Source organism: Plectropomus leopardus, chromosome 16 (genome assembly GCF_026936395.1).
Source record: "Plectropomus leopardus strain MGB_pleo_1.0 chromosome 16, ASM2693639v1, whole genome shotgun sequence".
Classification (NCBI taxonomy): Eukaryota; Metazoa; Chordata; class Actinopteri; order Perciformes; family Serranidae; genus Plectropomus; species Plectropomus leopardus.
In genome coordinates, this window is record NC_142191.1 from 14,044,357 (window position 1) to 14,061,891 (window position 17,535).

The 17,535-nt window shown below is 39.7% G+C and overlaps 1 protein-coding gene across 1 annotated transcript in view; it reads right to left on the reverse strand.

The window, feature by feature from the left end:
- Window positions 1–2,828: 2,828 nt before the first annotated feature.
- Window positions 2,829–17,535, reverse strand: part of adgb (androglobin) — a 58,872-nt gene continuing 44,165 nt past the window's right edge. Inside the window, exons 28-35 of the mRNA XM_088089125.1 lie at window positions 16,358–16,515; window positions 14,172–14,283; window positions 11,102–11,259; window positions 9,717–9,872; window positions 9,461–9,563; window positions 9,197–9,299; window positions 3,586–3,769; window positions 2,829–3,408 (exon numbers count right to left, since the gene is read on the reverse strand). Coding sequence (XP_087945251.1) covers window positions 3,202–3,408; window positions 3,586–3,769; window positions 9,197–9,299; window positions 9,461–9,563; window positions 9,717–9,872; window positions 11,102–11,259; window positions 14,172–14,283; window positions 16,358–16,515 — 1,181 coding nt within the window. The 3' untranslated portion in view covers window positions 2,829–3,201. The remainder of the gene's footprint in view (window positions 3,409–3,585; window positions 3,770–9,196; window positions 9,300–9,460; window positions 9,564–9,716; window positions 9,873–11,101; window positions 11,260–14,171; window positions 14,284–16,357; window positions 16,516–17,535) is intronic.

Genomic DNA, 17,535 nt, shown 5'->3' on the forward strand with positions numbered 1-17,535 from the left:
GATGAACCCTGACACTGTGACATGAGGTCTGAGGGAAGTGGGAAAGAACAACATGATGGCTCGCTGAAAGACAAGAGCAGGTATACATTGCATATTTGATAGAGATGTTGCCATAGAAACGGAGAGAGAAACCATGACTACACAGTCAGTTTCCTGCAAGTTCAAATGCCCTTTTTTGACATTCACTAAAGTAAGAGCAAAGAAATTGATTAAGGCATTCGTGAATTATTACCTCTAAAATGGAAAGTGAATTAAAGAGCCACCACAGTCTCCACACCGCTCAGGGAATGTGTATCTACTTTCACTTAATTTCATCATCCCTCTATGTGGGTCCATTTAAGAATCAAATATTTTCTTATTACTTGTGGGAAGTCAAACGCACACACGCAGTCAAACACACACACACACACACACACACACACACACACACACACACACACACACACACAAACACCATGGCTGACTCTCCCCTTGTTTTCAAGGTTACACCAGAGTTCTTCTGTCGCTCACAACACATTTGCATCAAACCACCAGCCAACAGCTGCCAATTAACAAACAGCCTCTCCGTTAATACACACACGTCACTGCCAATTAGAGCGTCGGGTGATCTCTCTCTCTCTAACAACAGAATGGTGTGACACACATACACTCACACCCAACCACTATACCTCATGCACAGAGGAGGAGGAGGAGGCGGAGGAGGGTGGGTTTTGAGGTACGGAAAACAACAAATAACAACCAATGTTTTAGAAAGGCAGGAATGATTTGGGCGGGAGGGAACAGTACGGAGTAAAGAGGGAATTTTCTATGCCAGGAACAAGGATTTCAGGATTAGCTTGTGCCGTTACAGGGGTAGAAAAAGTGGTTCGCTAGATGAGGCCTGACAGACTGAACAGGCATTCAGATGGCAATGCGAAACACACATCACACAGCAGCACACTTTTATGAGCAGGAAAAACACTGAGAAATGCACATATTGTGTTCCAGCTAAGAGTTTAGGGTAGAGCAGCACTAAAGGTTGATGCACTTATATCCAACATTGTGTACAGGTAATCACACACATAAATAAAGTGCCCCAGGGATGTTTTTCTGTAGGCCAACCAGAAGGCTAAGGTTGCCCTTGTGCCCTCGTCAATAAGCCTGTGGGTCTTTTTTCATTGGATCGGGATCAATGCAAACAGTGCTAAACAAACATTTATGACACTTACACGTTTTGTTTAGCAAGAGCAGCATCTGCATAACTGAACATCTCTTTCAGGATATTTGAAGTCTAAATGCAACTGACAGTCGTGTCCTGTCCTGGCTGTAAAGTCATGTTCGGGTGGTGCAATGTGATGACTTTCTGTAGTCTCATTTAGCCACTTACTAGTAACCGCCTTTTTTAAGACACAGACAAGCAAGCATTTTATCTTGTGGAACAACATGTGAAAGTCTCTTCAGCTAACCACAGACCTCATTAAAAGCTTTTAACCAAAAACCCATTCAAAAAAAAAACCTTAACTTTAAGACGAGGAAAATGGGTGCCAAAATGCTAACTCATTTCCGGGGTTTTAGGACTCATTCCTCGGGCTCTCTATAGATGTTAAAGGTCCTATTTTGTAAAAAGTTAGATTCATATTTTTATAAAAGGGTGCTACATAAATACTGTGAAAGTATCAAAATGCACAACACAGTCTCATCCTGACTCATCAAATATTGCAGCTTGGTCAGTGCCTTTCATATCTGCATATTACATGCTAGGCATCCTCCTGTGTTTGCTGTTGACATTTAGGGATGACATGTCAACAGATGCAATGCATTGGGTCTTTTCAAAATACACTTTTTCACAGGAAATACAGACTTCAGAATGAGAGTGGGCTGAAACATTTAATCCACAGAGAAATGCACACAGTAGGTATTCAGAAAATGTGCCTTTAAATAAGCCATTAGGACTCCCGTGAAGCTGTGATGTCACCAACATAAAGCAATATTAAGGTGGGGCATGTCCTCTGCATCCTCCCTTAAATCTACACCTGTTAAGGAAACGTCAATAGCAGCAGGATACAAAAGCTCTACAGCAGGAGCAGATTACTGCAGGATGACTTTGCACATGCACACACATACAAGCAGCCACAAATAGTTCTTCTCCCCCTGCTATATTGTACACACACATGCACCCACACACACACACACACACATCCACAACACAGCATGATAATAATTTCCTTCACGTAGAAGCACAAAATTGGACTAATTGTCAAGCATGAAAACAATATTGTGCAGGCACAGCAATGAAAATCTATTAATGTCCACAGCCACTAGATGGCACCCTCTGCCCTTTCATTTCCAATTTAGCTTCCCATTCCTCAGCTGGTCAGTGGACTCTCTGTGGGATGGAAACCAACTAGATGCATTTCAGATACTAAGATAAAGGGAATTTATTTTACTCTATTACATTCATACAACAAAGAGACACCAGATTGATCAACAACTACGCCTATAAGAAAAGTAATATTTTAAAACAAATTCACTTTAATCTTCAGGTAACTGATAGTTGCCATGTTGCTGAAAAGGTCTCCTATCTGTGTTACATTTTTCATAAGCAACACTGTGTCTTGTAGGAATGGACTCTGGTGGGCTTCTATCATCAATTAAGCCATCAATCAGTACCACTCAGCTTGTGGGAGGTTGGCTGTATCCAGCATGCCCTGAGTCATGCAATCAATACAGTGACCTTCAAGAAAACAAAAGAATTGTGGAATATAATCAGGCATCAAAAAGTCAACAGCATGCATCGCAAGTGAGAACGCTTGACATTCTCAGTGCGATGAAAAATGAACACAGCCACAAACAGCGATTTATTTATTTATATAAACTGCAAAGATCGCTTTTGTAGGCGAACAATGGCTCTGTTAATACAGGTTATACATGAAATAGGAAGGATATAGATGAGTGCAAGAAGTATATCTTTTAAAATATGATGTGGAATACAGTCTAAATTTTGTGAAAGGATGAACATATTTAGTGAAAACACTAAAAAAAAACCCATTATATTAAAAGAGTCAAAATACAAAATGCACTTCTTAACTATCTGCAACTATCTTTTGGTCAGGTGTTATTATGTCATCATGTGCAAGCTACCATGTCGTGATTAAATGAAGATTCATCAGTGTTCAGCCATGTCTGCTGAGATCTGAGACTGGAACTTGGTGCCAATGACCATCATTTCTTCTTGCCAGCACTCTTGGCTCGTTTGTTGGTCTGCTGGGTGGCAGCAGAGGTGGGGGTTGTTTTTTCTAGAACTGCATGCTGGGCCTCCTCCAGAGCCTGTTTCTCTTCTTCTTGTTCCTTTTTCACGGCCGCCATCTGACGGCTGCTAAATGCCTCGCAAGCGTTGAGGAATTTCTCACAGCGCTGCCGCATGGCTGCCTGGAGATGAGACGGAGAGGCAAAGAGGAAGTTACAGAATGATGTCTAACCAGAGAGAGAGGAGGCTGACAACAGATCTGCCTCACTCTCTTTTACTTTGATTATCAAAACTGATCATTATTGCTGTTTGCAGCTTCACTTTTAGACATCACACTGTAACTACCTGTCTTCACTGACCTGCATGTTCTCATACATCTCCAGCTGGTGTCTCATTAGCTCCTTCCTGTTGAGCTCCTGCTGTTTCTGATGCTCCAGCACGTTGTCTCGGACCAAGCGGTAAGTCTGGATCTTTTCTAAGCGCTCCCTCTGCTGGATCTCCTCCATCTGGGAGTCCATCAATGCTGGAAAATCCTTTCGCCGTCTATGTACGCAAACAAGGACTTGATGCAATGTGTACATGCGCATTAATTCTCTGTTACACAAACTGATGCTTTTACCACATTGACAATATTATGTATTGACCATAATGCTGAAGCTGTCGTTAATAACTTTCATAAACTTTGTGTCATATTTGCAGAGACAGATTATCTGTAAAAAGAAATCAGGTTTTTCCTCTTCCCCCTGTGAGTACTCCTAATGGCATTTTGCTAGAATCTACTGTAACTAAGGAAAAACAACTAATCAGAGCCAAGGAGTCAGCACTGTGCAGAAGTCTTTGGGCTCCCTTAACTATGTTAATTTAGCAAGGTCATAATGATCATACATATTTATTTTTGAGTAGTCTCTTTACTAAAATACAACCAGAACATATATGAAATATGCATACAGCATTAAAACACAATTATTTCAGAATAAAACAACTTCAACAGGCTAAAGTTACAAGTTTTTAGTGTGGCCTCCATGTCCACTCAGCATGTCTTGAACTCTCAAGCAGTCAATATGAGATTTACAATACTAATTTTCTGTTGTATTTACACCAGGCTGCATTCAAGACATTTGGTATTTTAATTCAATGTACATGTTCTAGGTAGTCTTTGTTTGTATCTTCATAAAGAGACTAAAAAACAATTCTATGGTGGCCTTCTCACAGTATTGTATTTTTCACCACCTGTTTTCAGAAACATATTTTAGTGTACTTTACCGAACTGTAAAATGAGAATGTTTGCTCTAGCCAGTGGGTGGTGCTAACTCTTCGTCTTGACTGTTTCCAGTGGGTCACAAAGGTGAGAAGGCCATAGTTGATAACTTTTATAAAAATAAATTAGCTTTAAGCGTCACTACATCCACACAGTATAACATGAGAAACTTTGTGACCCACCCGCCCCGTTGAAAACAGTGGAGCAAAAAAACAAGCACCACCCACCAGCTGAAACAAACTCGCTCACTGTATAGCCAAACAGTACACTGAAATATGTTTCTGAAAGTAGTAGTAGAGAAATAGGCAATGCGGTGACAGAATCTCGATTCATATATGATCAGTGCTGCAAAATTTGATAGTTTGAATGCAGTTAATGAGCAGTGATCAACAGGATTGACACTGCGTCACAGACACTTCAGCTCTGACTGACTGTTTTCCTTCAGCTGCGGTAGATTCTAGTAAATGCCATTAGGAGCACTGCAAGGAGAAGAAGAAATGTGATTTTTGTTCACTAAGCACAGACTGTATATAAAGGTAAAGGACATTATAGCTCCCCAAAAGTGAAGCAAAAACACCTGGTGGCTGTCTGCAGTTAGAGTAATGTTAGCTGATGTGACACACTCAAAAAGCAAAGTACACATCAAAAACATTTTTCCCAAAGATGGTTTCTGTCCTTTCAGATAGTTTTTATCACACTGATGTTGGTTAAAGGGTTTTTCTGATAACTTTGGTTTTAATCAGTTATTTGATGACATAAAAAAAGGAGGTTTGACTTCATGACTGACAGCTGTGTGTGCAAATCGCCACGCTTGCAATCAGTGGTGCTGCTCGTGATTGAATGGACGGTTGTGTGGGTGGGATTTTGATAGAGCAGAGATCGCTACTGTGCAGGCTCTGGCTCCAAACGACAACACCAGCCTAAGATGAAAGCAGCCGCATCCAGGATATTTTGGCTTTAGTTTTACACAATGGGAGGAAGTGGAAATGTTTCGTTCATCTTCATTTTCAGCCTATGGTCTTACTTTGTGGAGACAGTTTCAGCAAATATAACAAAAAGTCATCTCGTAGAGCTTCAATGCTGGATGGTTTATTTATTCTCAGTGAATGCTCGTGATTGTCCCTAAGAAATATAGCGTTGTGCAGAAGCATTTGTTCAATCAAATTCTAGAGGGAATATTTTGAGCATCAGATATTAAACATATATCAGCTCAAGCTATAGAAACTGTTATCAAATCCAACAAATTTTACAGCCTATTTTGTGAGATGGGACAACTGACACTGTCGACACAGGCAGGGCGAATAAAAATGGAAATGTGGCTGATAAATGCAGAGATGGCAGAGGAAATGATAAGCACAGAGTCCCGTGCCTTATCTCATATCCCAAGTTGTATATACAGATTAATATCTGAGAAAGTCTATTTGGTTCTGGATGTAACCTCCGTATTATGGTATTCCAATGTTAAGAATTGGGTTTATAACTCAGATGACATTTGTGTGTGTATGCGTACGTGTGTGCATGTGTGTGGATAGAGAATAGAGAATAGAATTATGTGGAATGAGTGAGTGAAGCAGTGACTCAGTCAACATATGTTTGAGAAAGAAAAGCCTGGGAGTTTTCCTCTGAGGCACACACACAGAGGGAGAAACTCAAAGAGAAATTATAAGTGCTAAATGTGGCTGCCTATTTCCTATAGGCTGACCTTAATGAAGAGAAGAGGCCAGCAGAGGTGATGATGAAGTTCATTTGCTTTAATGAACATTGCTCTGTTCAACCTCTTTCCCACCCTCGAGCCACGTGTGTGCAAATGTTTTAAAGATGACATGCATGAGTGTGTGTGCATGTGCATGAGTGTGAATCTACAACGTGCCCTGTGGTGGCGCCCTTGTGAGAAAGAGGAGTTCTGCAGACTAATCAGACTCCCCTAATAGACTCCTCCTCAGGATCTCTCTCTGGGCTCGCATTGCAAGCCACACTGTCAGCAGCCATTAAGCAGCTGGACATGGACACAGGTGTGGGCGCACACACACATACACACATGCATACATCCACAGCAGGACAGGATGGAGAGGTGATGGTAGAGGGGCACATCTCATTGGAGCGACAAGCTCATTGGGGTCCTAAAATAGCTCTCTAATTAACAGACCCAAATATCATCTCATTTATCATGGAGCAGGACGGACAGAGGGAGAGATGGAGGAGAGACGGAAGGAGAAGGAGAGGTGGTGTGAGGGAGAGCAGTGGAAGTGTGTGAGGGGACCTGTGGAGGAAGACCCTTCCCTTCAGACCACTGACAAAAGTCTAAAGTTTACACTTTAATCTGACAAGCATTAAACTCATACAGTAGGTCTTCATGACTCTGTGTATTGATATTTGAACAAATCAGGATTTTTTTTATTGACAATTTGTGTGTCTCCACAAATAGCTCTTGTATCTACTTTTACTTAGTATTTGCCTGTATTTTATTGTATATATTGTATTGTATTGTATTATTCTAAGCTCTGTATTCCTACACTTCCTGTTTTAATTCTAAAAGCTTAACCAAAGGGGTTGTATATTAGCCTTTGCTATGAACCTGTATTCATGGCATCTTGTATTTCATACATGAAACAATTTTTCATGCATGTGTCCTTGTAAAATAAATAAGTAAATTAATAAAAAATAAGTTGATTATAGCTCTCCAACACTCTACAAACTACAGTTACAGCCTTGGTGTTGTAGGCCTCTGCCAACAAGTCAAACTGCAGTTTGCATCTGTGTCTGTCCAGACACATAAGTAGCCATGACAGTAAACAATGTTTCAAATAGATGCTGCTGCAAAGAAGCAACAAATTATAAAACACGGATGCTTCACACACATCTACAACCAGGCAGCACCGAAGATCTACACAGTCACCACAATTTCAAGGTTAGCAATAGATTCCCAATTCAGTATCTAGCCAAATGCCTCCCCTTCAGAGGTGGGCAAAACTAAATCAGATTATCTACTTTCTTTAGTTTGCAAACAACAGAAAATAAATGAGCCACATATTACACACTGTAACATTTGCCAAAAACAAAAAAAGTACCCTTGAATAAAAATATAGCATATAGCAAGTGTCACTCAGCGCTGACAATCAGATGCAGTCGCACATACCTGCACACACACACACAAACACACACACAGACTTGCATTGATTTTGACAGGCTGTTACGTTGGGAGGACTATAACACATACACATATAGTTTTAAAAGCCGCCAGCCTCAAATAGATTAACATTATGACAGGACACCTAGACTTAATACTGCCACTGGTTCTACTTTACTGAAGTCACTCTCCTTTTTGGAACTTAACTTCACTGTTGTGGAGCCAGTAGAAAGTTCATTTTCAGCCATGCCTGTTTTTGCTGTGCATCATTGAGTCAACAAGCCGAAGTGTTGCCATCATTACAATATGATTTTTTTCAGTCATATTAAAAATTATACCCATATAACTGTCAATGATATGATGACCAGAAAAGTCAAGATAACCTTTCAGCTTTTGGATATAAAATGCTGTCACTTCATCATTTGTTTGACGTTTGCCATAATAAACTTATTGATTGTTGAATTATGGCAAAAATATGTCTTGTGAGGTCATAGTGACCTCACCTTAGGGTGTAAAGTGAGAGGGCTAATCGCCCCTTCCCTACTTACTACCCAACTACTTACAGGGCCCTTGCATGGACCAAACCCATCTTTGAACCTTGCCAACATTTTGATCCCAACTGCATGCCTATAACGTTTCGTGGCTGCACATTTCACAGGTGTGACGCTATGACATTACGCTGTAATATGCGCTGACGCAGCTGGTAATCAAAGTCTTCTGTCAGTGCTTAAATGTTTTTAAATTCAATTGTAATTATATTTTTTAGTGTGACTTTGTGGTGTGATACATAACATAAAGCCTAATAAAGACTGGTGTTGATTTTTGACATTGGTTCTTTAGGTTGTTTAAGCTGAACATTTGATCTGAAAAGCAGATTTATTCCTTTCTAATCTTTTTTTAAGCCTCCCTTGTCTCCCCATGTCTGTATATTACACAGTATACATCACTGTCCTCTGGAGACATGCCTTGCCCTTTCAGGCCAGCCAAAGCATAGAGTCTTGTAACACTGCTGTTCACAGCACCAATGGGAACAAAGGTCATAAACACAAGAAATCACTAGCAATGTCCTGCAGACACTGCATCAACCAATCTGCTGACATTACAGATACTGGTGTGTTCACCAACATAGCAACATGCATAATGAAAACACAAAGAAGCACACACACCAACAATCCCTGAGTGCAAGCAGGCCTCGCAGCGAAGGTTTCATTCTCACAAAGCTGGAGAAGCAGACAACTACATAAGACAACTGGACTGCATGCAGACAGGACTTCAGCAGACAAAAAAAGAAACATCCTGTTCGAAATACAGTGCGATGTCGAGTGTGTCTCGGAAATTAATATATTTTTGCCCTCTAAGCACAGATAAGAATGTTTCTGCTGGAACAGGCCGAGCCGACGTATGTTACTGAGAGGTACACAACCAGCCACACTGATTATTCAGCAAAGTATAGTTAGGTTACTTCATAACAGTGTAAGCACATTATGGTCTGATGGCTACGATCTGCTCTAATCATCATTCTGTCTTTAGACTCCTGCTGACTAATAAGTCAAAACTGATTGAAAAATAATGAGTGGTGGAGCACCTGATGAAAGGAGTGTAGTCCATGGGAGGAAAGGAGAGGGAGGTATCCGTCAGCTTTTCATTAGATGGACTGAGAGAGGTGTCAGCACCAGACCTGGAAGCAGCTGCAGCAGTCAAAGAACCAATCACAAAAAGGTCTCATCAGAGGACTGTACATGATAATGTGAGAATTTGAATACTTCTTCCACCACTGATAAGTATTGGGAACACAAAGTGCCCAAATACATATGTATGTATATATGTGTGTAAATCTAGAGTATTGTACCTGTATTTTCTTCATCATTTGTAGTTGTTTCATCACTGGTAGTAGTTTGATCACCTGCTTGTTGTTGGAGTTGGTTTAGAAACTTAAGGCGGGACTGCAAAGCCTAAAATGAAAGCAAAACATTCTGTCTGCAGTGTATGTTTGACATAAAAGAGTATTTAAGCATTTCTACAGGAGATAATATTGGAAACACTTCATTAAAAATGCTTCAGCTGATAAGTAGTTACATTAAATCACATCACAAGGTCTGCTTTACCTTGGCACAGCGGCCAGGATCAGCCATTTCCCAGGCTTTTTTAATGGCTTTAATCTGGTCTGCTCTCTCTGTGTCCTTTGTCACCTTAATGCTCTCTGCTTTGCTCTTGTCACTGACCACACGCAGCGTCCAGTTCGCCTTACTTAGGTCAAGGCTCTGTACAAAGGCACACAGACCACAAAAAGCACACACAGATGAGATCACAACACACATACTGAAGCACAAAAAGATCCCAGACGAAGGTCACCGCACCATAATACATTATGTCTCTTTCATCGAGCCACTCAGACAGTCTGGTACACAGCCAGCCTGGATTATATGTCCTGCTCAGCCATCTTGCCTTCACTGTAAATAACAGATCATTTTTAGTTCATTTATTCAGAGATCATCATGTTCTCTTCACCGATGCTGTGCTGCCAATGCTGAGAAAATTGTTCAAAATGGAAATTTATTGATGGGAAAATCTGCCTTTCCAATTTCAGTCTTAGGGTTTGATGTATAGCACAGTAGAGAATAAAAGCCACTCATTACATGGATCAGAGACTTCTCAAGCAGCTGCATGTCTGACTCTTAAACCAAGACCATAATACTGAGAATTATACACCACGAGATGACAGTGTGTGATAAGTGTCTCTTCCTCAGTGTGAATACACGCAGGTCATCCTGGCAGTTGGGGGATCTGGTTTGAAGCCAGTCTCTCTTTGTTTTCACTTCAGAGTTGGCTGTCAATGAAATATGTAAAAAAAAAAAAAAGTGACCTGCCTGATAAAAACAAACTAAAAAAATATTATAAAAGAAATGTCAAAATTGAGTTCAACAGCAATCTTATTATACGTGGATGGGAAATGTGAAGAGGAGTTAAGTGTGTACTCAACTAAAGTGGCACCATAGCCTGCTCTCAAAAAGGTTAATATTACTACTTTTGCTAATTTTTACTACATTTCACATGACAAATAACACCATCTCTTGTCTTAACACTGAATACTGTAAAAAAAAAAATACTATTTGGGGAAAAAAAGAAAAGCTATAAGATTACAAAAGCAATGCATGGCCTTTTTTATGAGTGAATATTGTCTTAATGAATGGTTTTCATATGTTGCACTGTAATATATTGCCGCTTGCAATCAAATGAGAATATCCAATCCAATAAAAGCAAATGAAAAGCAACAGTTATTTGAAAATGCAATTTGGCAGATGTGATGAAAAGCTTTTCAGACATATCCTCAGCTGCCCAGTGACTGCTGGTAGTCAGTGAAAACATTATCCATCAACAACTTACCTCCGAGTTCATATGAAATTACACACAAAATGAAAGTATAATAACCAATATGTAGTTGATAGTATTATGGTGTTTTGTCCTTATTTGTGCTGTAGAGAAGTCTTACCGTTTCCTGCCTGGAGCTAGATTTTGAGTTGGTAGCTGGCTTCATCTTCTCTTTATCACCTTCTACTTTGCGGTTGGCTTTGGGTGTGTCAGATTTGTGCCCACGGTGGTGTGGCGTGTCAACAGTGGGTGAACGGTTCAGGTCCTCATGCTTGTAAACTAGATTTTACAAACAGAAATAGAGTCACTTTTTCTATGACCATCTACAATGTCACATGGTAGATACTGGCAACTTGATGATAATTATGCATCATATAGATCATTATGTGATGAAGCAGCATGGCTATTTTAGCTAAGTTACACATGAGTTCAGGGTGTGCAAAACATAGCTGCCAGACTTATAACCTAATAACATAAGCACAATAATACCCCCCTTAAACATTCACACTCACATTCACTCCTATGGGCAATTAATAGTCTCCAATTAGCCTCAACTGTATGTCTTTTGACTATGGGAGGAAGCCAGAGATCCCTAAGAAAACCCACAGTGACATTATCATCATTTAACTAAATATTCTACAGTAGAAAGGGATCTGAAAATTACATTTTTTAACATGCCTTAGTATTCTGAAGTTGATGTATCACTGATAGACACACAGAAAATGTATTTAACATTACAGGTAATAACCTCATAAATTAGAAACTATGGATTAGTCTTCTAAAAAGTCTTGATTTACCAGTACATATTAATTTCAATGAGATTTAAAAATGTTTTCAATGCTCATTTGCTGCAGTATCGATACACTGGCACCAGGTACATTTTCTCACTCCCTCTACAGTATGCAAAGTATGCAAAAACAATAGAGGCATTACTGTCATATTATAGCCTTGTTAAAATAAAAAAAAATATATATAATTGCAAGCTCTTAAAGTACATTTTTCCCCATGGTTTCAAATTTTTTTTAGGCAGTGTGCAAAAGTTAGAAAATTCATTATTGTCACAACCCTACTATGGTTACCTGAGAGCATTTATGGGTGTGCTAATACACATTTACACAAGTAACATTACGCAAGTAACATTTCTTTGCCTCACAATGAACCACAGCTGTCCAAACTCTACTAACACAATTAAAACTCATCATAAGTGAGAGTGTGACAAAGTGCACTGCACGTGTTGTGTGTTCACATGTGTGCTAGATGGCACTATTGCACTTCATAGCTAAAGCAATCACAACCCCCAGCTAAGACGAAACATTAACTATGAGTCTCACTCCTCTGATACAGACAGGCATAATAATTCATCATTTAGCTGACACCCTGCCATTCTGCTTGAACAGCTTTGTGCTCATTGAGTTACTCTTATCTTCAAGTCATACAGAAATTCAATCCTGAAATTGGATATAAATATCAATCTGTGTTGTAATTTTGGTCTGATACATGTATTGAAAATTGATTTGATTTTCTGCTGGCTAAACTTCATAAAAATGTATCAAAACATCGTTTGTTCAGTGAGAGCCTTGAGAAGCCACATTGTTTAGGTACTGAAAATGCAGCACAGTAAAGAAATTGTCAAGAGGTTTTCAGTGGAATGAATACCACTGCCACAACTGCATGTACAGCCACAGCTCACCGCTCTAACAGTGTATACTGGAGTTTAAAGCAGAGACGGGTAAATGTGCATTCATTAAACATGCGCAGTACAGTATTTTGACTGCAGCTTGTTAAACTGCTTGTTAAAGTGGTTTCAAAGCTTGGCGTGCCATGTAGTGCATGTGTATCCATGTAACATGTAGGGAGCATGATCAAGGGCACAGCCTCACCACTGAGACAGAGTTAAACTGGGTGAAATTAATTCACTTTCCTGCTGAGATATTTCCCAGGGCACCAGGGGGCAAGAGCCAACTTCATTTGACTTCCCATTGACCCACTTTCACAAGCTTATTGGAAAACCACAGGAGGGTTTGTGTGGACACTGGCCTACACATACACACATGGACAAACCCCAACATACGTCGGTGAAAAAAACCTCAACATGCACATGCAAATGAGTAGATGAACACACAGCATATCTGAGCAGTAACAAATCATTACAGTTGAGCTCACGCATGGCGATAGCCATAATAAATATGTAACCAGTGGTTTGTCTTCCTCTGTAGTCAAAACACATCTTGTATCTTGATATCTGGCTAGTTGTTTAGGAATGCCTCCCACACAAAGACACACATGTATGCTCACGTGTATGTATACACACACATACACACATACATACACACACACACACACACACACACACACACAATCCTTATATTTCATGGCATGCAAACTGAATGAGTAAATACGGGGACTATTGTCAGGAGCAAAGGAGAGAGGAGAATGAGAATTCAATGACAGCAGGCTGGCCTTTCTCTTCAGGCAATCATGCAAATTGTCACCCATGCAGCACCTCTTCCACATCAGCATCCACCCCTGTCGCAATTAATCCATCCCCTCAACATTTTTAAGAAGCGTTTGCAAATTTCAAAGCCCTGATTTTCCAATCGATTCAATTTGTGCAGTGTGATTAAAGGCAGAGAAGCGGAGTTGGTGGCAGAGGACAGGATTATTGCCTCAGCCAAACGACCATTGGGCACGAGAAATCACACTCTGTGATCTGTGAAAGCAGCTGTATTCATTTGGCTTTCATTAGGCTTGTGATTAACAGGCCCCTGGCTAGCGGAAGCAAAGAACAAACAGCGTCTGCCTTGGCCCCTGACACTGCCTACTGAGTATCTGCTACATTTCACGCTCAACACAAAAATAAGCTGTGCAAAAACAAACATGAAGGCCGTATTAGAAAGCCCATTCTGAACCCGGGGCACAAATCCTAAAAACTTTTAAATGCTAAAATAAATGCTTCATGACCCATTATATGGATATCTGGGAATACCTGAACCCTGAATAATGTGTACTTAGGCATTTATTTGGATGTTCAGATCAAGTTTCATGTTACTTTACTACAACAACTAATAATATATTTTCTGTTTTCAAGGGGAGTTAAATAAGAACTGTGACTTTCTTTCCTGTCTCTCCCTCGGGCGACTCGGTGGAGCTGACTGTTTGATGTTGGGTTTATGATTGTCCTAAGTATGTACCTCTCATTTCATTCTTCTCCAAGTCTCTGAGCATATGGACAAAAGCCAGCTGAGATTCATCCAAATCCCAGCTCTTATGAAGCACCTCTGCCTGCACCACATACTTATGACCCTGTGAAACAGACAAGCAGAGTCAGAGTACAACACCCACTTCACAGTTTGAACACAACGTGATAGACAGATACGTACGCACATTACAGAAAAAAAACACATACAGCATAACGCATGTGGCATACAACAATATAAAACAGCCACCATGAGATGGATATTGTATTTTGTGAGCATACAGTTGTAAACTGTACTAGTGATGATTCAGACAGAGGCACAGAGATGTTAAAGAACTGCATTATTTTGTTTTTGGTTTTTTCTCTGCCCTCTCTGACAGAAGCACATGTTTGGCACAAAGGGAGAGAGGAGGCAGAGGGCGTGTTAGCCAAGATTATATCAGGGGTGGCAGCTCCCACATCCATCTCACTGAGCAGAAAAGACAGAATTTCAACAAATCCCAAAGTGGAACTCAAACTAACAGAGTAAGACATTTTCCACAAAAACAAACACAATAGCCACAAATATACAGTAATATTTTGTCCAGTGTTATACTGATAGTTGTAATACAGCCTAACAAATACAAGTTGCAGCTAGTGATGTGTTGTTATGAATTTTTGTAACACCAGTGTACAACTCTACAAATAAAATTAAAGGGATACTACACACAGCCCCACCCTGTGTCATTTTTTTCTTGCATGCCTCCAGGAATGAAAAATCAATAAACAGAGAAACTTCTTGATAAACTGAAGTCATAGGTCCACATTTTACAACAACAAAACTGTATTGACACATTCATTTACAAACTCTCACATAATTTGTGCATAATAATCAATTCACTTCTCACTTTCAATTCCCCGTCAGAATAGACTGTCTGTTGGAGAAGTACTGAGCATTCGAGTGGATAAATGAGACTTGCTGCACAGGTTGTGTGAGAGTTTGTAAACAGATGTGTAGTTTTGCTGTTACTAAACGCAGACCCCTATGTGTACAATTATTTAATTTTCTCAGATTTTGGATTCTTTGTTCACAGTGGAGGCTGCCAGAAAAAAGTTTTATTTACGAATCATCATGACACAGGGTGAGTAATTGATACCAAATGGTCTTTTGCGGGGTGAAGTATTCCATTGAGTCCACAGCAACATCAGCATTTTTTTTGTGTTTACATGTGTATTTAACAAACAGCATTACATCACAGGAGCCTTTATGATCAATCTATCATTACTGAGCATCAGTTTGTCTGATGTGTGTCCCTGCAGTGCAAAATAGTGCTTTAATCACTGACCCTTCACGCCAAGTCTTGATCAATGGTCTTTGTCTGGATCAATAGCTGTTTATTCTGTGCTGCCACTGATCTGATATATGGGATCGGACATGATCTGAATCGTTGCTATTGATGTCACTGCATTGTTGGATTGCTTTGAAAAGTATTTGTAAGACATGCAGGCTGTGACCAAAATAAAACTTCTTGACAGGTCTATTGCAAAAAAGTACATTTTTGTTGTTAAAATGCTGAATGCACTGCTGTAAATGTCAAATTAATTGTGCTTATTTATGAGGTGTCGACAGTGACTGAGGGAACATTAAAATGATAAGCTGGCCACCAGATGTATCGCTGCTATCACTGACACAGCAAAACAAAAAGAAACTCAGTTAATTTCTTAGTTTTGTAGTCTTGTGCACACTGTAAAACGCGTGTGTAGTAGACTTCACAGATATGGTATGAACTAAATACTTTGGCAATCTTCAAACTAAGACAACAGGTCTTTTAGATAGGGGGTCTTCAGACAATCGAGTCAGTCATAAATCATGCACAAATCACTGCTCCCTGACAAGCACTGATAAGTCAGACAGTAACAACTAAACCACCCCTCCAGTTTTTTGCTGTTCTCCTCTTGCAAATTTTGTCTGTGTGAGAATGAGTGTGTGGGTGTGTGTAAGTTTGTGTGTGTGTATGTGTGCCTGCGAGTAAGGCGTTATGTGTATCTGGCAGTGAAAAATTGATATCAACACAGGCAGCAAGCAAGTGGGTGAGAAAGACATAGAGAGAAAGTGAGATGCACGCTTGTGTGCGTGTGCAAGTAAGATTAGTAAAGTGTTTGAGCAACAGCAGATACCACGCAGGCAGTTGTCAGTGATACCATAGTCTCTGTGGAAGGCTGGGACTGGTCAGAAGAGGAGTCTGATTTCCCAGCAATGCCGTCGTCCTCATCTCTTTGCTGGGGAATGTCAACCACTTTGACTCCCTTGCTCTGGGAGGGGGATCCCTTTTGGTACTTCTTGTCTGCACCACCGGGGGCTGTAACAGAAAGATATTTTAACTAAGCTGATATCTAAGAGGAGAAAAGAGTAGTCAGCAATCTGTGCTTTTGTAACTGATGGAAGCATCAACTGAAAAGTAGACTGAAGAGATTCAGAGGCAAGTTTTGAAAAGTGCTTGTGTGTTTTACTGACTGGGCTAGCATTGAAAAAGGCCCGCTCAATAATACTTAAATACTTAGTTCACCCAGGATAGTATGGGTTTTACGTGCCCTGGTTTTAAAGCAATACTCTATGACAGATTTATACAATTAAATGTGTACTTAATTACTTCAACAACAAAATGACTATTTGTAAATCAACTAGTCATGCCGTGTTACCTTGAATTAGTGGTTACATTTTTTTTTTTTTTGCTTGCATGCCTCCATGGAGAGCAGTGAACATACTGATTTACTGATTGATTGTGGGGCCACGTTTAATAACAGAAAAACTTCAAAACATACATTAATAAAATCTCACACAACTCCTGCGGTGTATTGTTTGCATTTTCACTAAAAAACCTTAGTATTGGAGTCTGGCTTAGAAGAGGCATAGATACTTTTCACTTTCAGTTCACTTTTCTATAGTAAGGTTTTAGAAAAATAAATGCGTGTGTTTGGAAAGTACTGAGTAAATGACTGGATAAATGACACTTGGCTTATACTGCATGAACTATGTAACACTTCAGACATTTTAATATATAGTTTTGCTGTTGTTAAAGGTGTTACCCACATTTCTTTGCAAATTCAAAGTAACACAGCACGATACATTGATAAACAATAATTAAAGAAATTAATAAATTATTTGAATATTTGTATATTCGTAGTGTTGTCAGCTGAGTGTTGAGTGTGACATTTGCAGAAAAAGTGCTGTATTAAGTTACTGCTAATACACAAACGTTTCCTGCTGCTGCAAGAAAATCACGGGTTCACTTTTATTATTAAGTACATACAATCAAAAGTGTGTCATTTTTCTGCATTATTTGACAGCGGCCCAGTTTAAAACATTGCATGGAGCAAGG